At 41.2% G+C, this 27,262-nt stretch overlaps 1 protein-coding gene across 1 annotated transcript in view; it reads right to left on the reverse strand.

Moving 5' to 3' along the window:
* Positions 1-27,262, reverse strand: part of PHEX (phosphate regulating endopeptidase homolog X-linked) — a 132,251-nt gene that overhangs the window by 45,127 nt on the left and 59,862 nt on the right. Inside the window, exons 12-13 of the mRNA XM_045020797.1 lie at positions 23,677-23,778; positions 834-911 (exon numbers count right to left, since the gene is read on the reverse strand). Of these exons, the coding sequence (XP_044876732.1) occupies positions 834-911; positions 23,677-23,778 (180 nt within the window). The remainder of the gene's footprint in view (positions 1-833; positions 912-23,676; positions 23,779-27,262) is intronic.

Genomic DNA, 27,262 nt, shown 5'->3' on the forward strand with positions numbered 1-27,262 from the left:
TTGGTTGAGGCCCCTTGCCACACCCAGTTACCATCGCAGGCTCGGCCCAATCCCAAGCCCCAACCTCTTAGTCCTTGCAATGGGCCCCACCATTGTGGGCCTGCTTACTTTATTTAGGGGAACAGAAAAAGCAAGAGTTCAGAATCAGAGAACAAGCCCCTCCTGGGGTCAGCAAAAAGGTCAGTGGTACCACCTTACTACAGGGGTGCCTGAGTAGCAGCTTTACTGGAGTCATTACATCCAGACAGGCAGCCACATCAGTCTCTCCCTACTGGGCTTGCCACTAGGGTTCACTGGATCCTCACAGAACTGGGAGATCTCTGGCATGGGAGGATTCCTCCTACTGCTTCAGCAGCCACTCCCTCCTCATGGCTTCCCGCTTGTTGACTGCAGCTTCCTCCTTTTATAGCCCTGTTCCCTACCATGCATGAATGTCAGGGCCAGAGAAGCAGGGCTACCTTAGCACACATAACCTCCCCATATCCTTCCCTCTCAGCATGGGGTTTATCCACCCCATCACAATGCTCAATTCTTTCCTTTGTGGTTAAGCTAAGTTGGCACCGAGACCGTGCGTTTAACTTTATTGTTCTTTTAAGATTTCAGTCTGGAGAGACCGGGTGCTCACTTCAGAATCATAAGAGAATGGGGCAAATCAAGCAGAAGGCCACAAGCAAAGTGTGCCATGCAAGGGAAAAAATGTAAATGTTTTCTGACACCACCACCTTTATTTAAAAATGATGTAACTGCGTTGATTTTGGATGACTGAAAGGAAAAGACCAAAAAAACAGTTGCAACATACTGTAAAGGAAGAAAACTATACACTGTACACTTACTGTTTTGATGTCTTCATTAATATACGTGTCATTCATTATAAACTCAGGGTAGCCCACTTTTGCCAAAACTGCTTTTGCCTTTGAAAGAAAAAAAAGTGGACGGTTTAAGCATTTCAAATGCACTTCTTCCCTCATTGAAAGGACCGCGCAGTACTATGCCTCCTAAATGGCACCCAGATTTCACCTCAAACAGCTTGCTTAGATGCAACAAATCAGTTTTAGTTTATAACACTGAGGGCCACATTGAGCTGTCTATAGTTGCTCCACTGACTCCTGTAGAGTTACTACAGAATTACAAGTGTGCTTGAGCACGTTGAACCCCACTAAGGATTGCAAGCAAAGTTAATCTAATGGTCACAACTTATATTTTTTTAGTGTTTTAACATCCTGTGACCTGTATTAACTACCGTAGAGCAGCTGAAGCAAGCCCAGTTATTCAGATGTATGCGGGACATGGATATGAATAGGTCAGAACCTCCGCTGGGATAAACACAGCATAGTTCCACTGACGTCAAATAGATCTCACCAGACAAGGATGTGGCTACGGTTTCCTGACGAAGAATGTGGTTTCTTCAGTTCATGCTGTTGAACTGTGTTTTGCTCATCTACCTGAGCCATCTAATTAAAGTCTTTGCACTCCGCCTCTGTTTTAACAGACTCCATTTCTTAAAATACTTGTTCCCAATAATAGCCCAGAATCCTGTGTGTTCCTATGCTCAATACAAAGGCGATAGGAACATTAAAATAATGCAATTTACATTTTTACATTAACTTGATTTATTCTGTTTCACATTTGTGATAATTTGCCTTAGTGTTTATATACAGTACATCTTCTATATATATGTATACACACACACAAAACATATTTATGAATGCACACACAGACACATATATACACACACACATACACTCTCAGCCAGGGTAACTGTTATGCCTGCACTTACGTTTTACAAAATAATGATACAAATTGGAAACAATTACATAAACTAACTTCATAATACATTTGTGGATGGCACTAAACTTGTCCCACCCCAAGGACATCCATCCACAGTTACTATGGAAACAATTTATTTCCTAGAGCAAATGCAGAGAGAGAGAGAGAGAGAGAGAGAGAGTCTAAAAGATGAGGGGGAAACCAAACAAAATAAGACACATGCATGGAATAAGCTAAAAGGGATAGAGTGGGATGGTATAAAATGTATATTTCCATGTTGTTTAGGAAGACAGATGTCAATTTACCCTTTAGGACTATAGGACTTTTCCTTAAAATTTTCCTCTAGTAATGTGATCCTTTCAACACAAAAATCTGAAACCATGTGAAGGCTGAAAGAGGAGAACCCTAATGAACTACATGGCCCTTTCAAAATAAGCCATCTTCAGCATATAGGCTCCATGCTGATCTGTGTGAGAGCACCCCTGCACCCATATGGAGCCCCTTGACTGCAGGGGTTGTCTAGATTTATTTATTTGTTTTACCTTCCTCTGCAGCATGAGGCATGGGTCACTTGCAGGTTTAAACTAGTGTAAATGGTGAGTTCTCTGTAACTTTAAGTCTTTAAATCATGATTTGAGGACTTCAGTATCTCAGCTAGTGGTTAGGAGTCTATTACAGGATGGGAGTGGGTGAGGTTCTGTGGCCTGCAATGTGCAGGAGGTCAGACTAGATTATCATGATGGTCTCTTATGGCCTTAAAATGTATGAGTCTATGTGATGGGGAGAAGCAATGCTACAATGTTTTCCCCCCAACATCCTTTTTTTAACTTCCCTCATTTTCAAGAAAACAGGATCTTTGTCTCTTGAGAGTTAATCTGTTCCTAGGGCTTATTTCCCAGTTGAAGTTATTGTCTTTTACTAGTGACATCACAATTAATTGTTGTAGAGATAATTAAGACGTCACAAACAGAAGATTACGACTTCAGGTTAGAAATTAACAGCAGGAACAGATGAACTCTTCAGCAAGAAGGATCCCATTGTCATACAAATATCCCCAGTGATAGAAAAACAATAGAAGACAAATGCTCTACGGGAAATATGAAATGAGCCAAATTACTTCTAAAATAGAATGTTTTCTTAGTTTTTCATGAGGCACAGCAAGTACTGAAGATTTTTTTTTAAATGCTTGAGAAAACAGGAAAGAATCAGAATTCAGCTGTAGATAGCATCTATTTTTTGCCCTACTTTTGCTGTTTTGTCCAGTTGACTGAACTTTTGTGATGGATTGGAAAACTTTGGTACATTACTTTAGGGTTTTCAATGCTATTTGCTACTATATCTGTCTCAAGAAAGCAAGTAGGAAAACTCATCAGTTTTAATTTCCACTAAGTTGCCTGCTTAAATGAGTTAGGTTAGTCTCAAATGTCTTGCATGTATTCCAAAGTAATCATTTTAATCACTTAATTAAGCAGTCTTTGTGTTGCATCTGCATAATTGAGCCCTTAACATTTTTGATTAAACCAACAAAAGAAACAAAATAATTTATAATAGCTGATGAACAATTGCCCTTTTTAAAACAATTCAAAGAATCAATGTGGATTAACTGCTCCAATACTGCGTTGACTTTGAAAGCTGCAATCAGTACAAAAAGTGGATCAACATTGTTAAATATATTTAGGCAAATAACAAAAAGCACACTGAATGATAGTATCCCTTAAAAACACTGGCATTTTTCAAACTGCCTTCCAGATCCTTAGCAGTTGTAAACCTCACAGAATTCTGAAACCATATTAGGCCCAACAATTTCAGTGAGCAGGTCAATCAAGCATAGTTGTCATGCTGAGAGTAGCAAAGGTGGACCCTGGCCTCAAACCAGAGGTGTTAATAGTCTGATCTTGATGAGCGCATACTGCTCTTCTCCCTGCCCCACTGAGAGATTTTGATTTCACCTTGAAGAGTCCATCTGCATAGACAGTAAAATCTTTCAGAACCATAAAACTTTTCTGACCTAGAACTCTGTCTGTTCAGCCAAGGAAGCTGAGGTATAGGAAGGCAGCCTGTACAACCCTGTTATTCTCATATTAAACCTATTCCATTACTCACAGAAAAGGTGGACTCTCAAAGCCATCCATTTTGGACTGAGAAATACCCTACATTTAAGGGCAGATGGACAAGGTCAGCCACGCCACCTCCCCATGGCTGAGGCTGAACAAAATGCCCTTCTTTTTGTATGTGTTTCAATGGTGAGATGCCAGTTGTGCACCATTGACAGATATTTGGTTCATGTCTGTGATACTATCAAAATGGCCAATCAAGAGTGAGGCTTTGGACAATCTGCTTCCTAATAGAAAGTTTAACAACTGATTTAAATATCACTGACAGCCAATTGTTATTTACCATTTATTTCATATTGTGGTATATGTATTGTGTGTGCGCGTGGGAGAGAGAGAGGGGGAAGGACAGAGAAAGTGAAAAAAAATATCCTGGCTCCATTGATATCAGTGTAAGTTTTGCTATTGACTTCACCCGTAATTTTTCCCCATTTCTATTCATTCCAAGTGTATTGCAAACCAGATGGCTGTAATTGCAAAATGAAATTTTAAAAAAATTAACTTGCCTTGGCTTGCCAGCCTAAGTCAAATGTTTGTGTTTCAGAGCAACAGAACATCATTCTGTTCTATTCAGATTCTTCTACCATGCCTTGGTATCTGAGCATTACCAGTGACACTCTCACTGATCATTTTAATTGCTGGGCCTGATTTTCATTTACACTAAGGTCCCTTTAAGCCACCCTGGCAATGTAAAGGGTCATTAAAGTGGAAGTAAGTTACAGTTACCTTAAATTACACCCATCTATGTATATTTTTACTAGAGTATATTCATAGCTTAAACAAACTCCAAAGAAAGACTATCATGATTGTCAATGTGCTACACTATATCTCATTTCTATCATGATATAAAAGTACTTGGTTTCAAGCACTAACATATCCCTGTACACTGAAATAATACTCTATCTACTGTAAAAATGTTTTTGAAATACCTGCAAAAATTAAAATTCATGAGTATGAAAAGGCTTTTTCGTACCGACCTTAAGAAGATTATTTTTATTTTGGAAAGTCTGAAAATTAAAAATTAATACAATTATAGTTCACTGAAAAATTAGCATGAAATCTAGTTTGAAAGCTAGAATCATTCATGGCAAAGTAATGTTCCATTTAATTACAAAGATTAATTTGGCTTTTATGTACATGTCTGGTCATTTCATTTTTCATTGAATATATATGATTCGAGTGCCATCTGGCAGAATTGCTGCACATATATCGCTGGCATATATTTTAGTTTTAAACACAGAAAAGAGGAAGAAAATAGGGTGATGGAAATTTGTAAAATGTAGTGAGGTACAAATATGGGGCTTGAACCAACTCCCAGTCACATCAGTAGACAGGCTCCTACTGACTTCACTGGGAGTTGGATTGGGCCCATCACAGTGATGTATTTTATTTCCTCAGCTGGTGCAATGTGAAACGATTTGTGAATAGCAAACTCTGCAATCAAAAGTGAAGTGGACACTCAAACACAAACCCTTTTATTGCTTGGTCTAAAGTGCTAAATGAAGTTATCAAGAGTGCTTGATCTGTGCAGAGCACACTACAGAACACAGCTAGTCATCAAACTGCTGTGCGTGTGGCTGTTTTTAAACATTGGTTTTAACTGTTGGTCTTTTTATATTTGTAATGATTAAAAATGAATACAATTAACTTAACTATGAAACATAATTTATCAAGATTCCAGGGAACCAGAGCGTTGTTTAATAACTAATTTGCACACCACATCCAACTGGCCAACAGTAAGTCAAGCTATTATTTTCCTATTTCAGTGGTTGTTTTATGTGTTCTAACTTAATGTGGTTATTATTGCTTCCTTCTTGCTACATCCTGAGTTCAACAACAGAAAAATACCAGGTGACGTGACCAAACACAACTCAGCAACACAGCACAAATATCAAATACCTGGTGTATGTGTATACACCTCTACCTTGATATAACGCTGTCCTTGGGAGCAAAAAAATCTTACTGTGTTATAGGTGAAACCACGTTATATCGAACTTGCTTTGATCCACCGGAGTGTGCAGCCCCATCCAAATTCGTGTTATATCAGGTCACATTATATTGGGGTAGAGATGTATATATCTCCTCCCTATATGTGCCATTCTATGCATCCAATGAAGTGGGCTGTAGCCCATGAAAGCTTATGCTCAGATACATTTTTTAGTCTCTAAGGTGCCACCAGTACTCCTGTTCTTTTGGGGACACAGACTAACATGGCTGCTACTCTGAAACCTGATGTATAATAGTCACAATGACCTGTTTTCAATCAACTCAGAGAGTAGAGAAAACTTTGTATTTGGTGTATTTGGCAAATGCCAGTCTGCTCATGGACATCCCAGGAGCAGGAAAAAAAAGACAGAAGGGGGAATTTGCCAAATAAATTGTTTGTTGGCAATTATTCACTGAGTTCTAATACAATAGAGGTGATATTAACAGTATTATTTCACTTTTATTATATCGCCACTTCAAGAAGTTGAAACTTCAGTAGGACCTCACAGCATGAAGATGTCAGCACATCAGTCTGCATGACTGAGACACTCTTTTCTGTTATAAATCCCTGCCAATGCAGGGTCTTGTATGCTTTGAAGACAAAATCTTCATGGTTGGTTCAAGCAAAGCAGGTCCTTCCTCAAACCCATGATTCACCTCTGGGGCTGCAAGGCCCAAGATTCAGGCAAAATCCTGACCCCATTAAAGTCAAAGGCAAAGTTCACATTGATTTCAATAGAATAAGCATTTCACCCTCTGTGTGTAACATTAACCTAACCTCCCACCCACTTCTGTTCCAAACTCCTATGACATGCAAGAGAGGAGACCCATGCCCTTCCTGGCTTGTGAAAGAGTCATGAACAACTGGTACCACTCCTCACTGAAACAGTCATACTTCACTCACAGAAGGAATCTTCGCTTTCTCCTTCAAACACACAGTAGTCCAACAAACACTAAAGAAAACCACCCTGGACACTTTTGTCCTAGCCAACCACCAATGAGCAGTGATGGGAAATGGCACCTCCACCACTAGACCCCTCACTTGTGGAGTTCCACAAAAATCAATTCTCTCTTCAGTGCTTTACAACATCTACATGCAACCACTAGGTGAACCGGTCAAACAACATGAACTTAAGTTTGAGAAATATGCAGATGATGCACAGTTCTACCTATCCGTCACCATAAACAATCACACCGTTATTATTACAAAGGTGGCCTATTGGATGGGATCAGCTCTTGGATGAAGTTGAACCCAAGCAAGACAGAAATGATTCTGGTGGGCCAAGGAAAGTACTTTGAAAAGATTGCAGCCATGGTGTAGTCTCCGTCGGTTGCAGATACACACCCACAATTAGTGAATTCAGTCCGTAATCTATGAGTACTCTTGGATTCCTCACTGATGCTGAGATCTCACATAGAAAGCATTACCTGAGGATGCTGCTATCATCTTCACCTAGCTAGGAACCTCTGTTCCTTCCTGGCAGATGGAGATCTGGCCTCAGTTATTCAAGACTGAATCACCTCTCAGCTGGGTAACAGGTTCCTAAGCCTTAGGAAACTCCAGCACATCTCTTTAGCAATACAGACTACCATGCACATATCAAATCTGTCATCAGCTCTCCCACAGAATTTTGAATCAAGGTCAAGGTCTCAGTCCATGACCTGGGTCCAGGATATCTAAAAGACCATTTAAAGCTCCAGGACAAAGCCCATGGTCAACAATGCTACTCCTCTGGCACAATGGAACTATAAACAATAAGACCAAAGCTCATCTGTGCTAGAGACAGAACTGTCTCTGGGCATGGTCCAAGAGTGTAGAATGAACTCCCTCAAGAACTATGGACCACCCCTAACCTCAGCACCTTCCACAACAAGTGCAAGGTGCATTTCCTTAACCTTGTCTTCTCTTAGATAAACACATAACAGGTAAATTTAAAAAAAAATACAGACAAAGGTACCCCACTGCACATGCTTCTCCCTCTGAGGAAAGGATGAGAGAACAAATAAAACTTGGCAGATGTGTAGTCATGTTGCTTCATGCACTACTGGAAAGTGCTCAAATACTATGATGATGAGCCCAGTACAACAACAACAACATGAATAGAATAGAATGTTCAGTTATATAGATGTCAGGCAGCACTGCACCAGAACTGTCATGTGAGTTTGTGAGCAATTAAACAGGAGGAGGAACCTAGGATATGTCCTAGCCACGGTAGCAATTAAGAAGAGAAATTCCAGTTCTTAGGGAGTTTACGCTATCATCACCACATAACTCTCAATCAGCAGCACTGCACACAGGGCCGTCCCTAGGGGAGTGCAGGGTCCAGGGCGGAAGTGACAGATCCGTCTCTTCCAGGACTCACCGTGCCAGCCATTCGCACCAGCCCGCGGGGCCCTCGAAAGCACAAAGCCTGGAGTGGGGAGGTGCAGGGAGCCTGCCTTAGCCCCGCTGTGCACCCCAAGCCCCTCCTGCACTCCACACCCCAACCCCCTGCCCTGAGCCCCCTAATCTCCTGCCTTGAGCCTCCTGCCGCACTCCAACCACCTGACCTGAGCCCCCTCCCACACTCAGTACCCCTCCTGCACCCTGCACCCCTTGCCCTGAGCCCCTTCCTGCACACCACACCCCCTCCTGGACCCCAACCCCCTGCCCCAGCCCTACGTTCATGGTCCTGCATACAATTTCCCCACCAAGATGTGGTCCTTGGGCCAAAAAGTTTGCCCACCCAAGCTAAACTGTAGTATATCAGAAGAGACATACTCCTGTGCATTTTACTCCATTTCCCATTTTTACCTGTGCTTGTGATGCTACATCATGAGATTCAGTTATTTTATGTACAGACTTGTGTGGAGGAGGGGAGATGACAGATTGCAAGACTACACAGTATACATACTCACCACAGATCTGGACTGTCAAATGTGTATATTCATGGCACTCAGAAAATATTCCTGATAACCCTTCATCTATGATTACACAGTATATATGGTTCGATCTATGCTTACTATATCCCTTGTAATTTTGAACTAAAGCAATAGGTTGATTCCAATGAACCAACTGCATTTTGGTATTTCATGCTCCATATCAACTCTGACCTGAATCAAATCCAATAGTCCAAAGCTATCTATAAATGTATTAAGAGAGAACACAGTGAAACTAGTCATAAAGCCAGTGAAATGATCCAAGCCTTAAATCAGTTTATTCTTGGCCCAAATGCCAACTGACAGACATATTAAAAAGATTTAAAATACTGAATGGGAAGGAGCTCAAGTGTTTGTTTTGGAAACCAATGCAATAGATAAGCCATGCTCTATGAGAATTTAAATAAAGCCACATCCACAGAAAGAGAGTCTCCTTGCTGAAATAAAGCTTCAACCATTTAGACTAAATCCAGTGGCAGACTACAGTTTACCAATATGAAGTATTATTTTGGAAGTCAATAGTTGTTTTAGCTTTTCATTGGAGAGGTCTAAAAAGAGTCTTCAATCCCCAGTTAATGGTGAACAGTATAAAACCCAACACCAAGCAATAAAAGCAATAGATAGAAACATACGGATCAGATATTAACAAACAACTTTGTCCTATTTCTAGTCCCACTGAAGCCAATGGTAAAACTCCCATTTACTTTGATGGGAGCAAAATAATAATGCTGAATGCTTTGGAAAAATCTTACCCTATGCCTGTATGCAAAGTCCTTTGTTTTATAATGTAATTCTTATTAACCTCAGGGCTACAATAATTTTTCCATTTTCCAGCTACATAAATGTGATTGGACTAAACCTATAGTTGCAGCTGTTACTGTTTCTTTTTAGTGAATGTATTGCTATTTTAAAAGTGCCAGGCTGATAGCCCTGTTTTATCCACAGGCATCTTGGCTTTTGCAAGATAAGTTCAGAGAAGGATGCATTAAGATCCCAGTGAATGATTAATGGTGCTCCTTTTAATCCAGGCAAAAAAAAACCCTCCATGTCTAAATTCTTTTTTTGTGTGTGTGTGTGTGTGTGTGTGTTTATTTAAAAAAAAAGTGCATCCTAATTAACTTAAAATAAAATTTAAACATTGAGCAAATTACCACTCTATTTTTCACATTTTACAGTTCATAAGTGAGGACACCCCAATCCATGAATAAAATCAAATGACTGATTGAGGTGGGATTGAAACATATAGCAACAACTGCTATTGGGGGGCAGTAGGGAAGGGTGTAGAGCTCTGGGGAAATTCTGGAAGACATGTCTGACAGGCAAAATGCTGCAAGAACTCAGGGAATCCCATATGGAGCACAGATATCACGCTACTCTTGGAAAGGGTGCAATGTCTGCTTCTGGCCAGTGAGAGGTAGATGGGGACATGGCCCTTCCTCCTCTCTGCCCCCACTGAAGATGTAAGTAATTAGTTCCAGTAGCAGCACTAGGCCTGAGAAATCCTTGCATGGAAAGGCCCCAAGAACAGGCAAGCCCAAGGACATGGTGCTCCTCCCTATGCTGGAAATTCATGAGAGGAGAACCTCCTTAGGCCCTCACTTGCAAATCCACTCTGTGGTCCAACACAATCTAGGACTCAGGCACTTTAGAAAACTGTGTCCAAAGTGACTTAGGAGCCTATGCCCCATTTTCAATGGGACTTGGGCTCTTAAGTCACTTAGGTACTTGAGAAAATTATGCCGCCTCTCAATATCCAGATGATGATGTGCTTTCTCCAGAACCAAATGTTTCATTTTAACAAACAACCTTGTTATCTCTCCCTTTGAAGTCATGCTAGGTTTTCTTCCCAGATGTGTTTCATTTCAGAACCCAAAACATTAACTGCACCTTCATCTGTTAGCGCATTGCTCTAATTATTCCATTAAACTCTTCTTAGAAACCTACTCTGTGCCTCACCCCCCGCCTGGAGAACTCCTGAGCAATTGACCTCTACTGCAAATGGTTGCCATGCCACCCATTGCTGAAAACATGAACAACTCTGAGCAAAACCTTTTTGGGTGTTTTTTGTTTAAGCTCTGGCATGTCAGGAGATTTAACAAAGAGCACTGCATTGATTGACATGGTAAAAACCCCCAAGGGCTTATGAAATTCAATGTGCTAAAGGAAAATTTAGGTTCTGAATAACATAGCATCATCTGTGCACAGATATAAAGGGAGCATAAGGGAGGGAGAGAGGGCAAGGAGGCTCTCTCCTGCTGCAGGGCCCGGTACTGTGGGATCTGTGGTCCCCAGGGTCTGTCTTGGTAGCTGTGAATTACCCGCTGTTAACAGTGACAGCCTTCAAACCCAAGCCTTCTGTTTGCATCAGTTGACATTTGTTTAAAATTTCCAATGTTAGCTTCACCTAGAAAAGGGATATTTTTTACTAACAAAATCTAAGAATTTTCTTTATATTTCTAGTTTCCTGAAAACCAGTGGGAGCCTATGACCCATCAGTCTGCTTGGCCCTATGCTTTGTAGGGCCTAAAGTCCAGATCCAGCCAGGAAGTGCATGGACAGGGTGTGGCTTTAGCATTTCCCAGAAACTTAGCAGCCATCATGGACTTAAATTCAAGCAAAGAAGACTGTATTTTACCCTTCCCTTTCCCTGATCTCCAAGAATAGATTCCATCCGTATGGTTGTAAATCGTTCACTCTGAACAACCATATCTCCAAAATACCTAGAAAATGCCTCACAGCCTGAACATTCAGCCATATTGAATGCTAACAATGCAACATACTCAGTCTGTCACCCACTTGAAACAGTTCTTACGATCAGAGCTTTGCAGTTGTTGTCTCACTCTGTGGAGAGGAACTCTGTCCACTTGAGCAGAGCCCCTTCTGTGCAGACTTGCAATGAACACACCAATATTACTCCCCTCACCATCCCTACCCCTCCCTTCTATCCTATATTGAGACGAGAAAACAGACACGCACAGACACACAATCCAGGCAAGAAGGCACAGAACAAACAAACAGAAGAGACATTCTGTTTTCTATCTAGGAAAGGGTCTCTCCTTCTAGTAGATATCACTTGTGAAAAATCCCATTCTTGAGCTTAGATTACTTCTAAATTTTAAAAAACTTACTTTTCAAAGTTATCAAGGAAGAAGCAGACAGTCACCACTTATTTAAAAAACATAGGCACATCAGTGTTTGCCTAATAAATGTGAGCAGCTGACAAAGCATCTTTTCCACTGAGAACTACATGCTTCTTGGTGAATAGCCAATAAGGAAGCAGCCTCCTCCTGCATCTGATGATCCTCGTTAAAAAAAATACCTCTGTAAACTCTACCACTACCAGAGTCTGGAGCATTTCAATGGGACATTTAACATTTCTCTTCATTATTTTGTTTCAGACATCATTGGCTAATGAAATGCTTAAGCAATTTAATCTCTGCTGATGTTATAACAAAGTTTTCCCAAACTACATCACCAATTCTGCTGTCTAGTACGCAGGGTATTAAAAATATGCATTAGCACATAGAGATGCACCAGTGCAGTTACTCCTGGTTTCACCAGCGTAAGAGAGAGGATTATGGCCACACAAGCCAGCTAGCTTGCCAGGACTATCTGTACACAAAGTGCAATCAAAAGCACATGTAGATTATAGAATCTGGCCCTATACTGTCCTTTATATCTGCTCTCAAGTTAAGCAAAGCACATCATCAAATATCAAAACAGCTGGCCAAACGAAGGTGAAGATTTTTGAAGACAAACAGTAGCTAGGCACCTGCCTCACACTGGAAGTCTGTCATTAGTGGCTTTGAAAAAACTTGTCTGAAACACGTATTTTTAAACAAATGGAACATGAGTGATCGGTTTCCACCAGCTGATTAAGCTACGTCCTAAACTTGTTTTGCTGCCACTGGGTTTGGAACCTGGCTTTTAAAACATGGCTGTTTGGGCAATGAAGACAGTGCCCAAAGGAACCTCCTCGACGAACCCATATTGAAAAATCTATCCTGTTATGGTAAGAGGTGCTCGTGGTTGGCACATTAGAGGTGATTGATATATAAGCACCCAGGATTAAACTCTCCAAAAAAAAATTAAAGATGCCATGTAGTAACTGCACCCACAGAGTCAGTAAGGGACCTGGGTATCATCCTTTCTCACGGGACCTTTCTCAGCTCCTTTCTCAGAGCTGATGGGCAAAGGGAGGGTCCGTGGCCAGGTCACCTTTTCCAGTCCGTGCAGTCTGAGGCAACACTTGAATTAGGGGTTTCCCAGGGTAAGGTTCAGGGGCTAAGGGAGGAAAAGAAACAGTACCTTGTTAAGCAGTTGGATTTGTCCGACTTTGAAAGAGTCCTGGAGAAAGACCCAGGCCCAAGGAAGCTGCTCCTTGGAGCTGGGAAGGCAGCAGGGGCAGCTGTAGACATTTCGCCGCCCCAAGCACGGCGGCACACTGCGGGGGGGCGCTCTGCTGGTCGCCGGTCCCGCGGCTTCGGTGGACCGCCCGCAGGCGTGCCTGCGGAGGGTCCGCTAGTCTGCGGGAGGTTCACCAGAGCCACGGGACCAGCGGACTCTCCGCAGGCATGCCACCGAAGGATGCCTGCCTGCCTGCCGCCTTCCCAGCGACCGGCAGAGCGCCCCCCGTGGCATGCCGCCCCAAGCACGCGCTTGGCGTGCTGGGGCCTGGAGCCGCCCCTGGAAGGCAGAGGCCTTACTTGGGATTTCTGCCTGTATGTAGCCTGTTACAACCTCTGCTCAAGGGAACAGGACATGTATTCATTTTGTAAATACACAAATTACAGTAAGAATGTACTTTATTCTGCCTCACTGATTCCAGCTCCTAACAGGAAAATGGCCTACAAGGCCTCAGAGGGAGGGCTCTGAGTTACTTCAGTGAATTTTCTCCCAGGAGTCTGGCTGATGGGTATCACTGACATGATCAGGGTCTAATTGATCACCATTTTCGGGGTCAGCAAGGAATTTTCACCAAGGTCAGATTGGCAGAGACCCTGAGGGGGTTTCGTCTTCCTCAGCAGCATGGGGCACAGGTCACTGGCAGGTTTAAACTAATGTAAATAGTGGGTTCTCTGTAACTTGAAGTCTTTAAATCATGATTTGAGGACCTCAGGAACTCAGCCAGAGTTTATCAGTCTATTACAGGAGTGGGTGGGTGAGATTCTGGGCCAGCGATGTGAAGGAGGTCAGACTAGATGATCACAATGGTCTGTTCTCACCTTAAAGTCTATGAGTCTATGAGAATCCATTACTGCTCAGCAAAGGGGCAATAATCCTTTTTAAAATGTACCTTTATAAAAGGGTTTTGTTTTTGCTGGAGAAACAGCAACGTTTTCAGAAATGAGAGCAACTTTCTTGCACATCAGAAGAATTAATGTTAAGATGGTGTGTATCACTGCTTTTATACAGCATTTCCACTCCAAAAGCTCCAGATTCATGCCCAGTTTTACTTGTGGGTATGTCCCTCCATCTTTTTCTCTGTCTCTCTTCCTCTGTTTCAAGCCTGAGATTTGTCATAAGTGTTTTGATATCATGCACCCATTCTGGCCTTATGGAGTTGTGCTTGGGTCTGAAAAATGACAGCGAGAGATCAGGGTTAAATGCAATTTCCTTTCCCTTCACCCATTTTCCACTATCCGTCTGCATGGTGCTCATGTTATTAATGGAACTGACATCACTGTACAACTGACTGAGCAGTAGCAGCAGCCAGATAACAAGGGAGAAGCTGACAGCAGCAGATCTAGCCTCACAGATAAGATATAAGCAAACATGCCATGGCTATTAGCTTCAGCTCAGGCCAAAGATGAACATTTCATATGGTTATTGAGTAGAAAACCCCAATCTTCCTGAGGAGATTAATTGAGTTTGGGTTTTGAAAGATATTATTCTCTGGGGCCAAAATAAAAGTTTATTGGAGGAAGAAGTGTTGGACTTGTAACTATGTATTGTCGATCCAACCGCAAGTGAGGATTTCTTTTTAATCCAGGAAAAAAGGATAGAATATTTTCACACTGAAAGGAAAGTCTCTGCCACTCATTTTATCTGCCAGTTGAAATGTTATCCTTAACACTGTCATTTTCCAGATGAACGCAGAAGGGTGTTAACTTCAGCGTCCTGGCAAAATTCCAGTCTGGGTTACTACAGTGACCTTTCCAGATTCCCTTCCTCATTCCCAATGAATACAGTACTCTTCACTTCCTTCCTTCAACCTGTCATGTAGTGCTCTTCTCTGCACACATTCATGAGCATAGTAGGAAAAGGATTAACCACTTTGTAAACACAAGTCTGAGTTGAATGGTGGTATGTTTATTGTCCTCTAAACCTGTAGGACAGTTCAGAAACACAGTTAAAACATGGTTCAGCCCCACTACACATTCCAGATCATATTTTAACTGTATCAGTAGACTAACCTTTTGCAGCCAGGTCTCCCTACGGTGTAGTTGTTACAATATAGATTGGCATCTTAATATTTAATGTCTACATCAGAGCACTGCCACAACAGAAGTACTAAAATATTCCACTGCAGCAAAATCATCACTGAGGCTGAGTCTGCACTAAAGACAGGGTAGATAGGTTTGTGATTAAAAGCACAAATCTGGAAGGGACAAAGGTTTCTAAAGGCACAAATAGGAGTTCGGCACCTAACTCCTAGTGAGTTCCATCTCTGCCTTTGAACATTTCCTCCTTGGTTCCTAGGTCTTTCTGAAGTAAAGTGTCACTGAACAAGAGTATACCTGGCAGGGTCCATTTGTTTTGACAATTTCGGGGAAGGGAGAGGTCAAAAAATTTGTCAAAGCCACCCTTTTTCCCATATCAGAGGGGTAGCCGTGTTAGTCTGGATCTGTAAAAGCAGCAAAGAGTCTTGTGGCACCTTATAGACTAACAGACATTTTGGAGCATGAGCTTTTGTGGGTGAATACCCACTTCGTCGGATGCATAAACTGTTTCCCATAAACAGTTCTGGTTTTGATAAATGGACATTTTTTGACAAAAGAAACATTTTGGTGAAAACTTTGTGACCAGCTCTACTTTAAACATAGTTTCAGAACAGTTTTGGCTCCTGTCACTGACCAGGAATACCATATTTAAAGCATTTAAAATTGGTTCAGCTAAAATGGTTACGACTCTTATTCAGTAAGGTGCCTAAGTAGTCCAATTGACTTCAAGGGGGTTGACTTCAATGAGAATACATAACTGCTTAAGATACATGCTTAAGTGCCTTTTTGAATTGGGGCCTTTGTTCCTATTATAAATAGTCCTAAATTACTCCAGACATTGGTTTGTAAAGGCCATTGACCTGATCTGCACCACAGAGATCAATGGAAATTTTGCCTCAGTTTATATTGCTTGATTCTGTTCCCAGTGAAGTCAATCAGACTTGTGCCGTTGACTCCACTGGGAAAAGAATCAAGCAATGTAAGCTGAGACTAAACTAAGAAACATAACAGAGAATTATGTGTATGTTTTCCTATGGCTCTGCCCTATCAGTCTTCAGACTGGGAGAGATGGGACTGGAAATAAATACACCTCTACCCCAATATAACGCGGCCCGATACAACACTAATTCGGATATAACGCGGTAAAGCAGCACCCTGGGGGGGCAGGACTGCACGCTCCGGTGACTCAAAGCAAGTTCGATATAACGCGGTTTCACCTATAAAGCGGTAAGATTTTTTGGCTCCTGAGGACAGCATTATATCGGGGTAGAGGTGTATTGTAAATAGGACTTCCTTAGAGAAAAGTAAAGCCAGGCAGCAGTCAAATTCAGTAGGCAACAACATTACTTCAGATTGACCTTGGGATTTGTGCTCTGTAACCTAGAAAGGTTAATTATGTTACAGAAAGATCTTATTACAGAAGCACAAGATATTTTGGCTTGTCATTTGTAGTTAAAACATTTTAAAAAGTGCTTCATCTAAATAAATGAAATAACTTCATAAGAAACAGTAAATTTTCAAACTTTTGGAAAATAAGTTTGTCTACAGATCTTGAATCTTGCTCTCAAGCCCCCCATTGAGCTCAAGTACAAGGGGCATTTTAAGGGAGGAAAACAAAGGGATGAGCAAAAAAAATAAATTATCTTGCTTGTGCCCACGATTATAGTTTACTTCTCACAAATATCATCTGCCAGTGAATTATCATTTCTGAAGAAGCAGCAATAAATTATGATTTTAAAAATTAGGATCATCATTAGGACACGATTACAAGAGTCATGTTTATGTAGTTTCAATTTTGGGTCTCTTTTTTCTCTGCAGGTCCATCCTTAGGAAATGCAGCTGTCGGTATCATTAGGCTGATATAGCAGTCTGCTATCAACACTTTCATTGTCAGGAAAAGAAAAGGCCCTTTTTGCACATTTGTCAGCTTTCCCAATAGGCTGCAAGGTGACTCAGACCTGGGCCAGCACAAGAGCTATTGAAGAGGTATCTCTCCGCATGACTGACATAATGCATACAGCACATGCCAAAGACACCCATTGAGCTGCACTCATCTGAATAATTTAGCTATACTTAAAAATGAAAGCAAAATCTAATGACCCTCACAAAACAGAGAGTTTAAAAAGTGAGAGCAGGAAGCAAAATGAGTTTTAAAAAGAGAAAAATCAGAGGCCTCCATCTAAGACTCAAAGGATTGACAGGAACAGTTTAAACAAATCCTTGATTATAGCCAAATAGAGTATAATAAATTAAGACTAACAAAAGAAAAAGGAAACAGAATATGAAAGCTTGGTGCCAGATACTAGACTCTGATTTAACTATGTTTTTTAGAAATACCATGAGCTCCATCCAGAGAATTAGGTGAGAATTGCATGTTAAAAAAACAACACCCAAGCCTGTTAGGATCTGTTTCTTTGGGTGTTTTGGTTTTGGTTGGGGAGGGGGAGGTATGGGGGGGTAGGCTGCTTTCAGTAGAACTGGTTTCAATTCATACTTACAGCACAGGGGTTTGAAATGATTAGAAGACATGATTTTGATTATGTGGTCTTATTCCTGAGGGAAAGAAACACTTAAATTCCAGAGAACTCCAGGAGGAAAGGTGAGATTCCTTGAGATACAGAGCACAAGGATGCAGAAGAAGTGCTCAAAAGGCCACATTAGCAAGTATAAGCTTAAGAGGCCAATTTTCAAAACTTAGACTGAGCTGGCTTCTCTCCCAAAGCCAAATTATGGCACTGGTTCTACCATAGGGATCCGCTCCAAAGCCTGCCTAAATCAATGGGAGTCTTTCCATTGACTTCAGTGAGGTTTGGGTATAGAAGATTGTTGTTCAGCTGAACCCTGGCACTATCTGCAGTAAATATGTGGAAGCTAGTATTGAGGCTATCCCTATCACAAGCAGAATCTGCAGTATCCTCTTTGAGGTGATCTGTAAGCCTATCAAGCCATATGCAATATAGTGGAATCACCTAAACGTAAAGACATATGAGCCCATCAAGATCATGTTAGAAGGAGATAATTTTTTCCAGAACATTTTCAATGCAGAAAATCAAAACATACAAACAAAAGGTCTTTTACCTGTTGCACAATAAAGGAATAAGCCTGCTACAGCCTAACGGTCCATGGACTAAAAAGGGACTAAATACCAGGGAAACTGACCTAACACAATAGAACTGGTAAACAGGAAAATAACAACAACAATTAACTCCTTTCATTCCAACGCGGTTCGCAAACTCAAAAAACAGCTGGACAAACTATATCTTGACAAAACAGGCTATATGAAATGCAGCCATTGCTGGGTAAAATGCAGGTGGGGTTTAACTGCACACAGTAACTCTACACTACATGTCATTATGAGATAGTATGGCCAAGTGGAAAGAGCAATGGATTTGAACTCAGGAGAGTTTCCCTGAGGTCAGATTGTAATCACCCATAGTTGGGTTTGTCCTCAAGTTAACAATCTTATTCTTATAAAAATGCCATGAGATACTTAATTACCACAATCAGCCAGAGCAGTTATTTTACATGTCACTCGGCACAATGCAAGCATAACAGGGTGACATTCTATGGGCTGTATTATACAGAAGGTCAGACTAGGGGTTCCTTCTGGCCTTTCATCTGAAACATGGTGTCTCCAGCAACACAGAACTCTCTGTACTTTGGCTCAGTACTGACCCAGAAGTCAGAGGGCTACCTAGGAATCCACAGCAATATACTTTATGCAGATGTTCCTCATCTCAAGCACTGACCCAAAACAACCTCTCAACCTGTGAGCTCTGACAGGATCATAGCAGCATTATGGACGCAGGCAATGACACATTGTGGACACATTTAGTCAGATGCACTTTCTGTGTATCAAACCAGTAAATAAATACTGGTAAATCCACCATTTTTTTTTGTTTTATATCTTATTGTATTAAAGTAAAAAGAGAAAAAAATGGAAGGGGGAAGATGCGTAAAGCTGATCATATGTTGGTGCAAGCAATATACTTATTAAAGGTCTAGGGGTCTGACACATGGTAAGTCTCCCATTTATCAAGTAAATTATTTGATCAAGGGGTTTTATTTATTCATTTAACATGTGCCCATCCAAAGCTCTTGGCACAGTTATAAAATATATCAATAGAAATACTACAATAAATAAAGTGGTTCAGGACTGTTTAGAAAAGCTGGATGAGCACAAGTCCATGGGGCCGGATGCACTGCATCTGAGGGTGCTAAAGGACTTGGTGGATGTGACTGCAGAGCCATTGGTCATTGTCTTTGAAAACTCATGGCGATCGGGGGAGGTCCCGGATGACTGGAGAAAGGCTAATGTAGTGCCCGTCTTTAAAAAGGGGAAGGAGGAGGATTCAGGGAACTATAAGTCAGTCAGCCTCACCTTAGTCCCTGGAAAAATCATGGAGCAGCTCCTCAAGGAATCAATTTTGAAGCACTTCAAGGAGCAAAAACTGATCAGGAACAGTCAGCAAGGGCAAGTCATGCCTGACTAACCTAATTGCCTTCTATGATGAGATAACTGGCTCTATGGATGAGGGGAAAGCAGTGGACATGATATTCCTTGACTTTAGCAAAGCTTTTGATATGGTCTCCTATAGTATTCTTGACAGCAAGTTAAAGAAGTATGGGCTGGATGAATGGACTAAAAGGTGGATAGAAAGCTGGCTAGATCGTTGGGCTCAACAGGTAGTGATCAATGGCTCCATGTCTAGTTGGCAGCCGGTTTCAAGCGGAGTGCCCCAAGGTTCAGTCCTGGGGCCGGTTTTGTTCAGTATCTTCATTAATGATCTGGAGGATGGCATGGACTGCACTCTCAGCAAGTTTGCCGATTACACTAAACTGGGAAGAGTGGTAGATACGCTGGAGGGTAGGGATAGGATACAGAGGGACCTAGGCAAATTAGAAGATTGGACCAAAAGAAATCTCATGAGGTTCAACAAGGATAAGTGCAGAGTCCTGCACTTAGGACAGAAGAATCCCATGCACTGCTACAGACTAGGGACCAAGTAGCTAGGCAGCAGTTCTGCAGAAAAGGACCTAGGGGTTACAGTGGACGAGGAAGCGGGATATGAGTCAACAGTGTGCCCTTGTTGCCAAGAAGGCTAATGGCATTTTGGGCTGTATAAGTAGGAGCATTGCCAGCAGATCGAAGGACATGATCATTCCCCTCTATTCAGCATTGGTGAGGCCTTATTTGAGTACTGTGTCCAGTTTTGGGCCCCACACTACAAGAAGGATATGGAAAAATTGGAAAGAATCCAGCCGAGGGCAATAGAAAAGATTAGGGGGCTGGAACACATGACTTATGAGGAGAGGCTGAGGGAACTGGGATTTATTTAGTCTGCAGAAGAGAAGAATGAGGGGGGGATTTGATAGCTGCTTTCAACTACTTGAAAGGGGTTTCCAAAGAGGATGGATCTAGGCTGTTCTCAGTGGTAGCAGATGACAGAACAAGGAGTAATGGTCTCAAGCTGCAGTGGGGGAGGTTTAGTTTGGATATTAGGAAGAACTTTTTCATTAGGAGGGTGGTGAAGCACTGGAATGAGTTACCTAGGGAGGTGGTGGAATCTCCTTCCTTAGAGGTTTTTAAGTTCAGGCTTGACAAAGCCCTGGCTGGGATGATTTAGTTGGGGATTGGTCCTGCTTTGAGCAGGGGGTTGGACAAGATGACCTCCTGAGGTCCCTTCCAACCCTGATATTCTATAATTCTATGAATAAACAAATATCCACCCAGATCTCTGCAAAACTAAGACATCCTCATCATACTATTCTTTATTGGCAGGGTTGGTGTCTATCTGTAAACTTCAGTGTAAACCTATAATCTGAAGCCTTAAATAATCCTAGAAAATTACCTTGCTTCCTGGATGTCTTTTTGAGAAAGATGCCAATCTCTCCTGAGAAGGATGCTCCCTGATTTATTCTGCCAATATTGCCCAAAGTACTCAAACAAAGCTGACATTTTGTGCATTGGTTTTAAATATATCATATTATTGTTTGGTGTGATTATTTAATTTTTTTAAAAGAACAGTCATAATGAAATAAGCTTTGGGGGTTGTTTAAAACACTTCTGGATTAAGAGGATTTAAGATAGATGGGGCTTTTTAAAAGCATCATTTTATCAGGTCATTTCACTTTGTATCCCACTTATGCCCTATTATGGGATTGTGTCTAATATGCTAAAAATCACACAAGACATGTGAATATGCTGTCTCCATTCTTATAAAAATATGTTCTACAGTAATGATCTAAAAAGGTGACTGCTGTCAATGATAATACTGTGATTTTGAAAAATCATTTTAATATAATAAATAAATGATAAATAATAATAATTATACTTTAAATATACTTTGCTCTTATAAGCCTGCTCCTGTTCCCATTGAAGTAAATTGTTGAAGTCCCATTCACTTCAACTGAAGCAATGCATATATTACTGTACCATATTGTAGGGTTTTTAAATAAGGTCTGAATTTAGTCTGCCAGGCACATTTTGTATGTAGCGGAAGGACATATGACCAATATGATTTTTGGCTTCTTATGGACTTTACGGTACTTTTACCACCTTCTCTTACTGGCTCTCTTCTGTTCAGCCTTCTGCTATATCTGATAGGCAGCTGACAGAAGTAGTGCAGGAGAGTGGTTAAATAAATAATTTAGTAGAGAAATAAGGCCAGACTCTTATGATATTATTAGAAAAGTTGCTGCTCGGAAAAAAAATATGTACAAGGCCTCTTTCTCTCTTCAAAGACCAAAAATAGTATCAATTCACCCTGAGTTGGGCAAGTATCTATATTAGATACACACTATATTAGATATAGTCAGACTGTTTGTTTGTTCACTTCCTAAACTTCACAAGCTGTGTGAAAGTATGTGGGTAATTGGTGGCTCAAATGGCAATACACTCCATTTGCTATCAGGTTAGCAAGAACCATAGTGATATGCTGCTACCCTTGGCTTTGGGGCTCTGAATGATTCACTCATCCATCTATACATTCCTAATGTGTTCTTGAGAAAGGCAGCATGAGGCAAAGATGTTGCATACTGAATTTAAAACTTTCCAAAGATAAAATGACCTCCGCAGCCTTTTCATCTGATTTCTCAAAAAGCTTTGAAGACTGCTTTTCTAAAATCAAAACTGCTATTTTTATTCAAGCACAGCAAGTGGGACATAATTCAGCTCAGCTTACATATAATTCTGTTCAGAAAGGGTTTGTGTCAATTGAATGCTGTCCAATCACTTCAACAAATAAGGTGAAGAGCCCATCCTCTCCTCCTATGAGTTCACACATTTTTAAGGTATGCCAACACTGTTAAAAAAAAAAAAAAAAAAAGAGAGCGAGAGACCAACCCCTTGGCAGTGACTCTTAGAATCTGGGTCAGTTGACTCAGGATCAGTGGGCTCATGCTATGGGGCTAAAACTAGCAGTAGAGATGTTTAAGCTCGGGCTGGAGCCCAGGATCTGAGAGCATACTCTTGCTGGATTTCAGAGCCCAGGCTTCAGCCCAAGCCCAAACGTCTACACTGCTATTTTTAGCCCCAGAGTGTGAGCCCACGTCAGTGGACCCGGGCTCTGATACTTGCAGTCATTTTTTGCAGTGTAGACAAATCCAGATTGTTGCTCTGTGTGCTGCTCCCTGTTTTCTGAGATCACTTTCCATAGTGTAAGTGAGGGATGGAGGGACCTGGTTCAGGAAGCCTTGGGTACCTTCTAACATCCAATTCACCCTCTGCACTATAATGTCACACAATGTTTAAGTCATCATGAAGGGAAGTGCCAGTCTTGAGAATGATGTGATATCATTGCATTTGGGGACTGCTGATTCACTGGAATGGTGACATCACTCTTGGAAGTACTGTTTTCAGGGGGTAGACTTCCAACAGTGACATCAGAGAAGATGCCAGATGTAACATCTTCATATACCCATTGCTAAATTGGAGCCTCCTCCTTCCAGGTACTGGACATCCTAAACAATCTAAACTTTAAAATATTTTATAGTAGTATTATTCATTTGTACTATGGTAGCACCTAAAAAGCCCATTCAAGGATCAAAGATCATTATGGTAGGCACTGTGCTGACAAATAATGAGGAAGACAGCTCCTACCCCAGAGAGCTCACAATCTCCATGTCAGTCAGGGTGCAAGAAGTGGACAAAACAAACAGGGTAAACATGGGAGGAAATGAGGTAACAAAATTAACAGCTTAGCAGAAAAATAGGAGTTCAGGTTTCTCAGCATTAGAACATAAAAGCGGCTATACTGGGTCAGACCAAAGGTCCATCTAGCCCAGTATCCTACAAGTTTAGGCAAACAGATTGCCAATGTGTATTTCTAAAATAGTAAACAATTAAATGGAACATTAAACACAGCATTCAAACTAATGGCAAAGCTTCCATTGACTTCAATGCAGCAGGATTTCACCCAGCATTTCCATTTTCCCACATCAGCAGTTACCTTTTCATTAGCTTTCCTTTTTGTTCTTGCATCCATCCAGTCATTTTCCTTTTCCAACATGTCGATAAAAGCCCAGCGAATCCCTTCAGTCAACTCCGCCATCTGCAAAACAAATTTTCCCCTATAAAGAGAGTCATGGGAAACTGACTATAAGAAAAGCAAACTTCTTGACTAACTGGGTATATGAATGACCTGTGGGGTAAGACTACATCTGTCTCTCTTTATATGACACCAAGTCTCCTTCCTTCCCCACATACCTTCCTCCGTCTCTCCTCGCAACCTGTGATTTCTAGTCATAAAGTGCTTGCCTTCATTTTCATCTCTACTAGCTACATCTCTCTGACTACAGTTCCCTCCATGATACAGTAATGAACAGTCATCATGAGAATGTCTTTCTTGTGCTCATGATGGACATGCTGAGAGAACAGCAGAAGTCTTGTGAAATTCCCGGCAATTTGTTTCCTAATCACATGTGTACAGTGCCCAGTATTCCTTCTGATTGACATTCATCCAAAAGAACAGTATTTGGGCTATTTGCATCTTTACCCAAACATAAAGTAGAGCTCTATTATTTATCCAACTAGCTTCATTTGTGGACTTTTACTGTAATTTAAATAAATACTGTTTATATTACAGATGGTAGCAGCTTGAACACCCAACTGGGCCCAGTTTTCCTTGTTTTTTGCACCTTGGATAGTAATTTACATTGGCACCACAATTCTGGTCTGGTAGCATTTTCCATCCACTTGGCACAGGTATAAAATGACTACACAAGGTGTCACGGAATTTCAAAAACAGAAATAGTAACAGGACTAGTGACCGGGGACCTAGAAAGAGTTGACGGAGAGAGACTCTGAGTCTGATTTCATGCCTGGACTGGTTGCTTGGGTGGGTTCGAGACCGGCCTGCGGAACTTTGGGGGTTGGACTAGAAGATGACCTCCTGAGGTCCCTTCCAACCCTGATATTCAATGATTCACTTAGATACCAAGAGGATAGACATTTGAGAATAGCCTAAAATGATACACATCAAGCAACCCCATGGCATCTGATCCCGAGTGAAAGATTATTCTGCTGGTCTAAAGAGCGGAAATGTTATCAGTCCTATGTATTTGGCTGGGGGAGTTGAACAACAGAGGTGCTCGTAGTCAGTTGCTTCTACTTGTGTTGACAGGTGAGGCTGAAACCATAGGCAATTACTAAAGACACAACCATGGCAATAAAAAAGGGCTGAAGTTATTGGAGCTGGATCAGGCCTAAAAGTTGGGATAGCAAAACTAATCTAAGGATTCAACCATATCACTATATAAAGTTTATCAGCTGTGTTAAATTTAAAAATAAACAGAAATGTGAATTAACATGGACGTGCAACATGTTAATCAGTAGAGATGGCATCGTTAAAATGTCCTTGTGGGGTAGAGGGGCCCTGAAAAATAGCAACATTATTTTCAGCTGAGCAGTCATGAATGCATCAGACTCACATTTTTGAGCTGTTATTTCCTTGTTGTGTATGTGTCTCAAATTAAAGGAAAGCACTTGCCCTCTTTATTATTAAATTTCCTCCCCTCCTTTTTTAATATCTCATTATCTTAGAGATAATATAGGACAACCAGAACAAAACATTAAATATGACCAAACCATCTCAATAAACAGCATCCAAGGGACTAAAGTAACTTAAAGAATATTGATGGCAGAGCACTGACTCAATTAACTTAGTGCACTAATGAGGTGAACTCCTTGTGTTTGGAGGTTGCAAGTTCAAACTCAAACTCTGCAATTGGACCCTGGTGTATATTTAGGTTTTATGCAGCAGCTGTAGCAGTAGGGGGTGGGAGAAGAAACCTATTCATATTATCAGAGTTATTACTGAAATTGCTCAGGCATAGCTGTAAGAAACACTGCAGAGTCTGTAGGTCAAAAACAATACTATATTTAGACACAGATAATATTTTTTTTCATAAAAGGAGGAGAGAGAAGGCAAGCATGGCATGAGACATCATCAGTCACTAAAACCTGAAAACACCATACTATCCGTAACTCATGATTTGCTTAGCAAATCTCTCTCCTTTAGCTAAGGAAAAAATGTTCTGGAAATCAGAATGGCTTTCCTAGTGTAAGAAAGGGGGAAAAAATGGAAAAAGAGGAAGAGAAAAAATTATTAAAAATAGACTTGAAGAGCCACAATTTTCAAGGTTTCAACCAGATTCAACATGACCTCCAATTTTATTTCCATACTCACACTCAGGGCAGGTCTACTCTAGAAGCGCTACGTCGACGCAGCTGCACCAATGCAGCTGTGCAACTGCACATCTGGTAAAAACACTGTATGCCAGCAGGAGAGCACTCTCCTGTTGACATAACTACACCACCTTCGCAAGAGGTGGAAGCTATGTCAGCAGGAGAGCGTCTCCCACCATCATAGCGCCAGTGTGGACAATGCTTAGGTCGCTGTAACTTGTATCACTCGGGGACAGGGGGTGCCTTTTTCACACCCCTCAGCAATGTCAGTTAGATCAACTTAAGCAGTAGTATAGACCTGCCCTCAGATAAACCTGCATGGAGGTCATTACACTACATTTGTGACATCCCAGAGTTTTTTTCCCTAACAAACTGTAATATAAACACCACTTTAGGAATTCAGTGAATGATCAAAGAGCTGAAAAAGTTGGATGTTGGAGAGGAAATTCTAGTTCAAAGACAAAGGCTTACAGCAGTAAAAAAGGGAATCCAGATCATTATTGAAAATATAAGGAACAAAGACTTTGCCAAACCAAATCAAACCACTGGTCAATTTGGGATCCTGCCCTTGACAGCAGCCAACACCTGGTCCTACAGATGAAACTGAAGAAACTAGAGGTTGAATCAAGCCAATAAATTTAGATTAGAAGACTGGGCCTAATTGAATGCCCACTGAAGTCAAACCCTTCCATTGACTACAGTGTATTAGATCAGGCCCTTCAATCCAAATCTGAATTTTCCCAGAATCTAGTATTTGGGGTTCAGCTTAGGCACACTAAAGAGAAGATCCATTAGCGGGGAGTTTACGTTAAAAATTAGAAAAAATCAAAGTGGAACTAAGTCACAAGTTTTTAACAGCGGGGATAGTTAATCTTTAGACCAATTTATCAAGGGAAATGGTAAATTCAGCATTATTTTGAAGTCTTTAGGTTGAGAAGAGATGGCTTTCTGAAAGGCATGGTCTAAATCAATCACCAGTTATTGGGCTCAATCGTGTTCACTTACATAATATGGAAGAATAATTCCTGCCCACCATAGGAATTACTGGGTGAAATTTTATGCAGGAGGTTTGATTACATGATCACAGATTTCTTTAAAATTATCTTCCTAAAATTTTATGAATCACAAATCCTGAGTTTTGATCTTTAAATATGAGCTTCCCCAAAATTTGGGCCACAGATCAGTTAAGGATTCCCTATGCTGGCTCAAACTTCCAGGGAGGATATTCAGAATGCATACAGTCAACTGTGCAATGCTGCACCTGCAGAGAGGAGATCCTTCTTGACCCTCACAGCTGAGAAGTCTTGGATCAGATCCTACAGTTCTAGTGATAATGCCAGTTAGCTCCT

This window comes from Mauremys mutica, chromosome 1 (assembly GCF_020497125.1).
Source record: "Mauremys mutica isolate MM-2020 ecotype Southern chromosome 1, ASM2049712v1, whole genome shotgun sequence".
Classification (NCBI taxonomy): Eukaryota; Metazoa; Chordata; order Testudines; family Geoemydidae; genus Mauremys; species Mauremys mutica.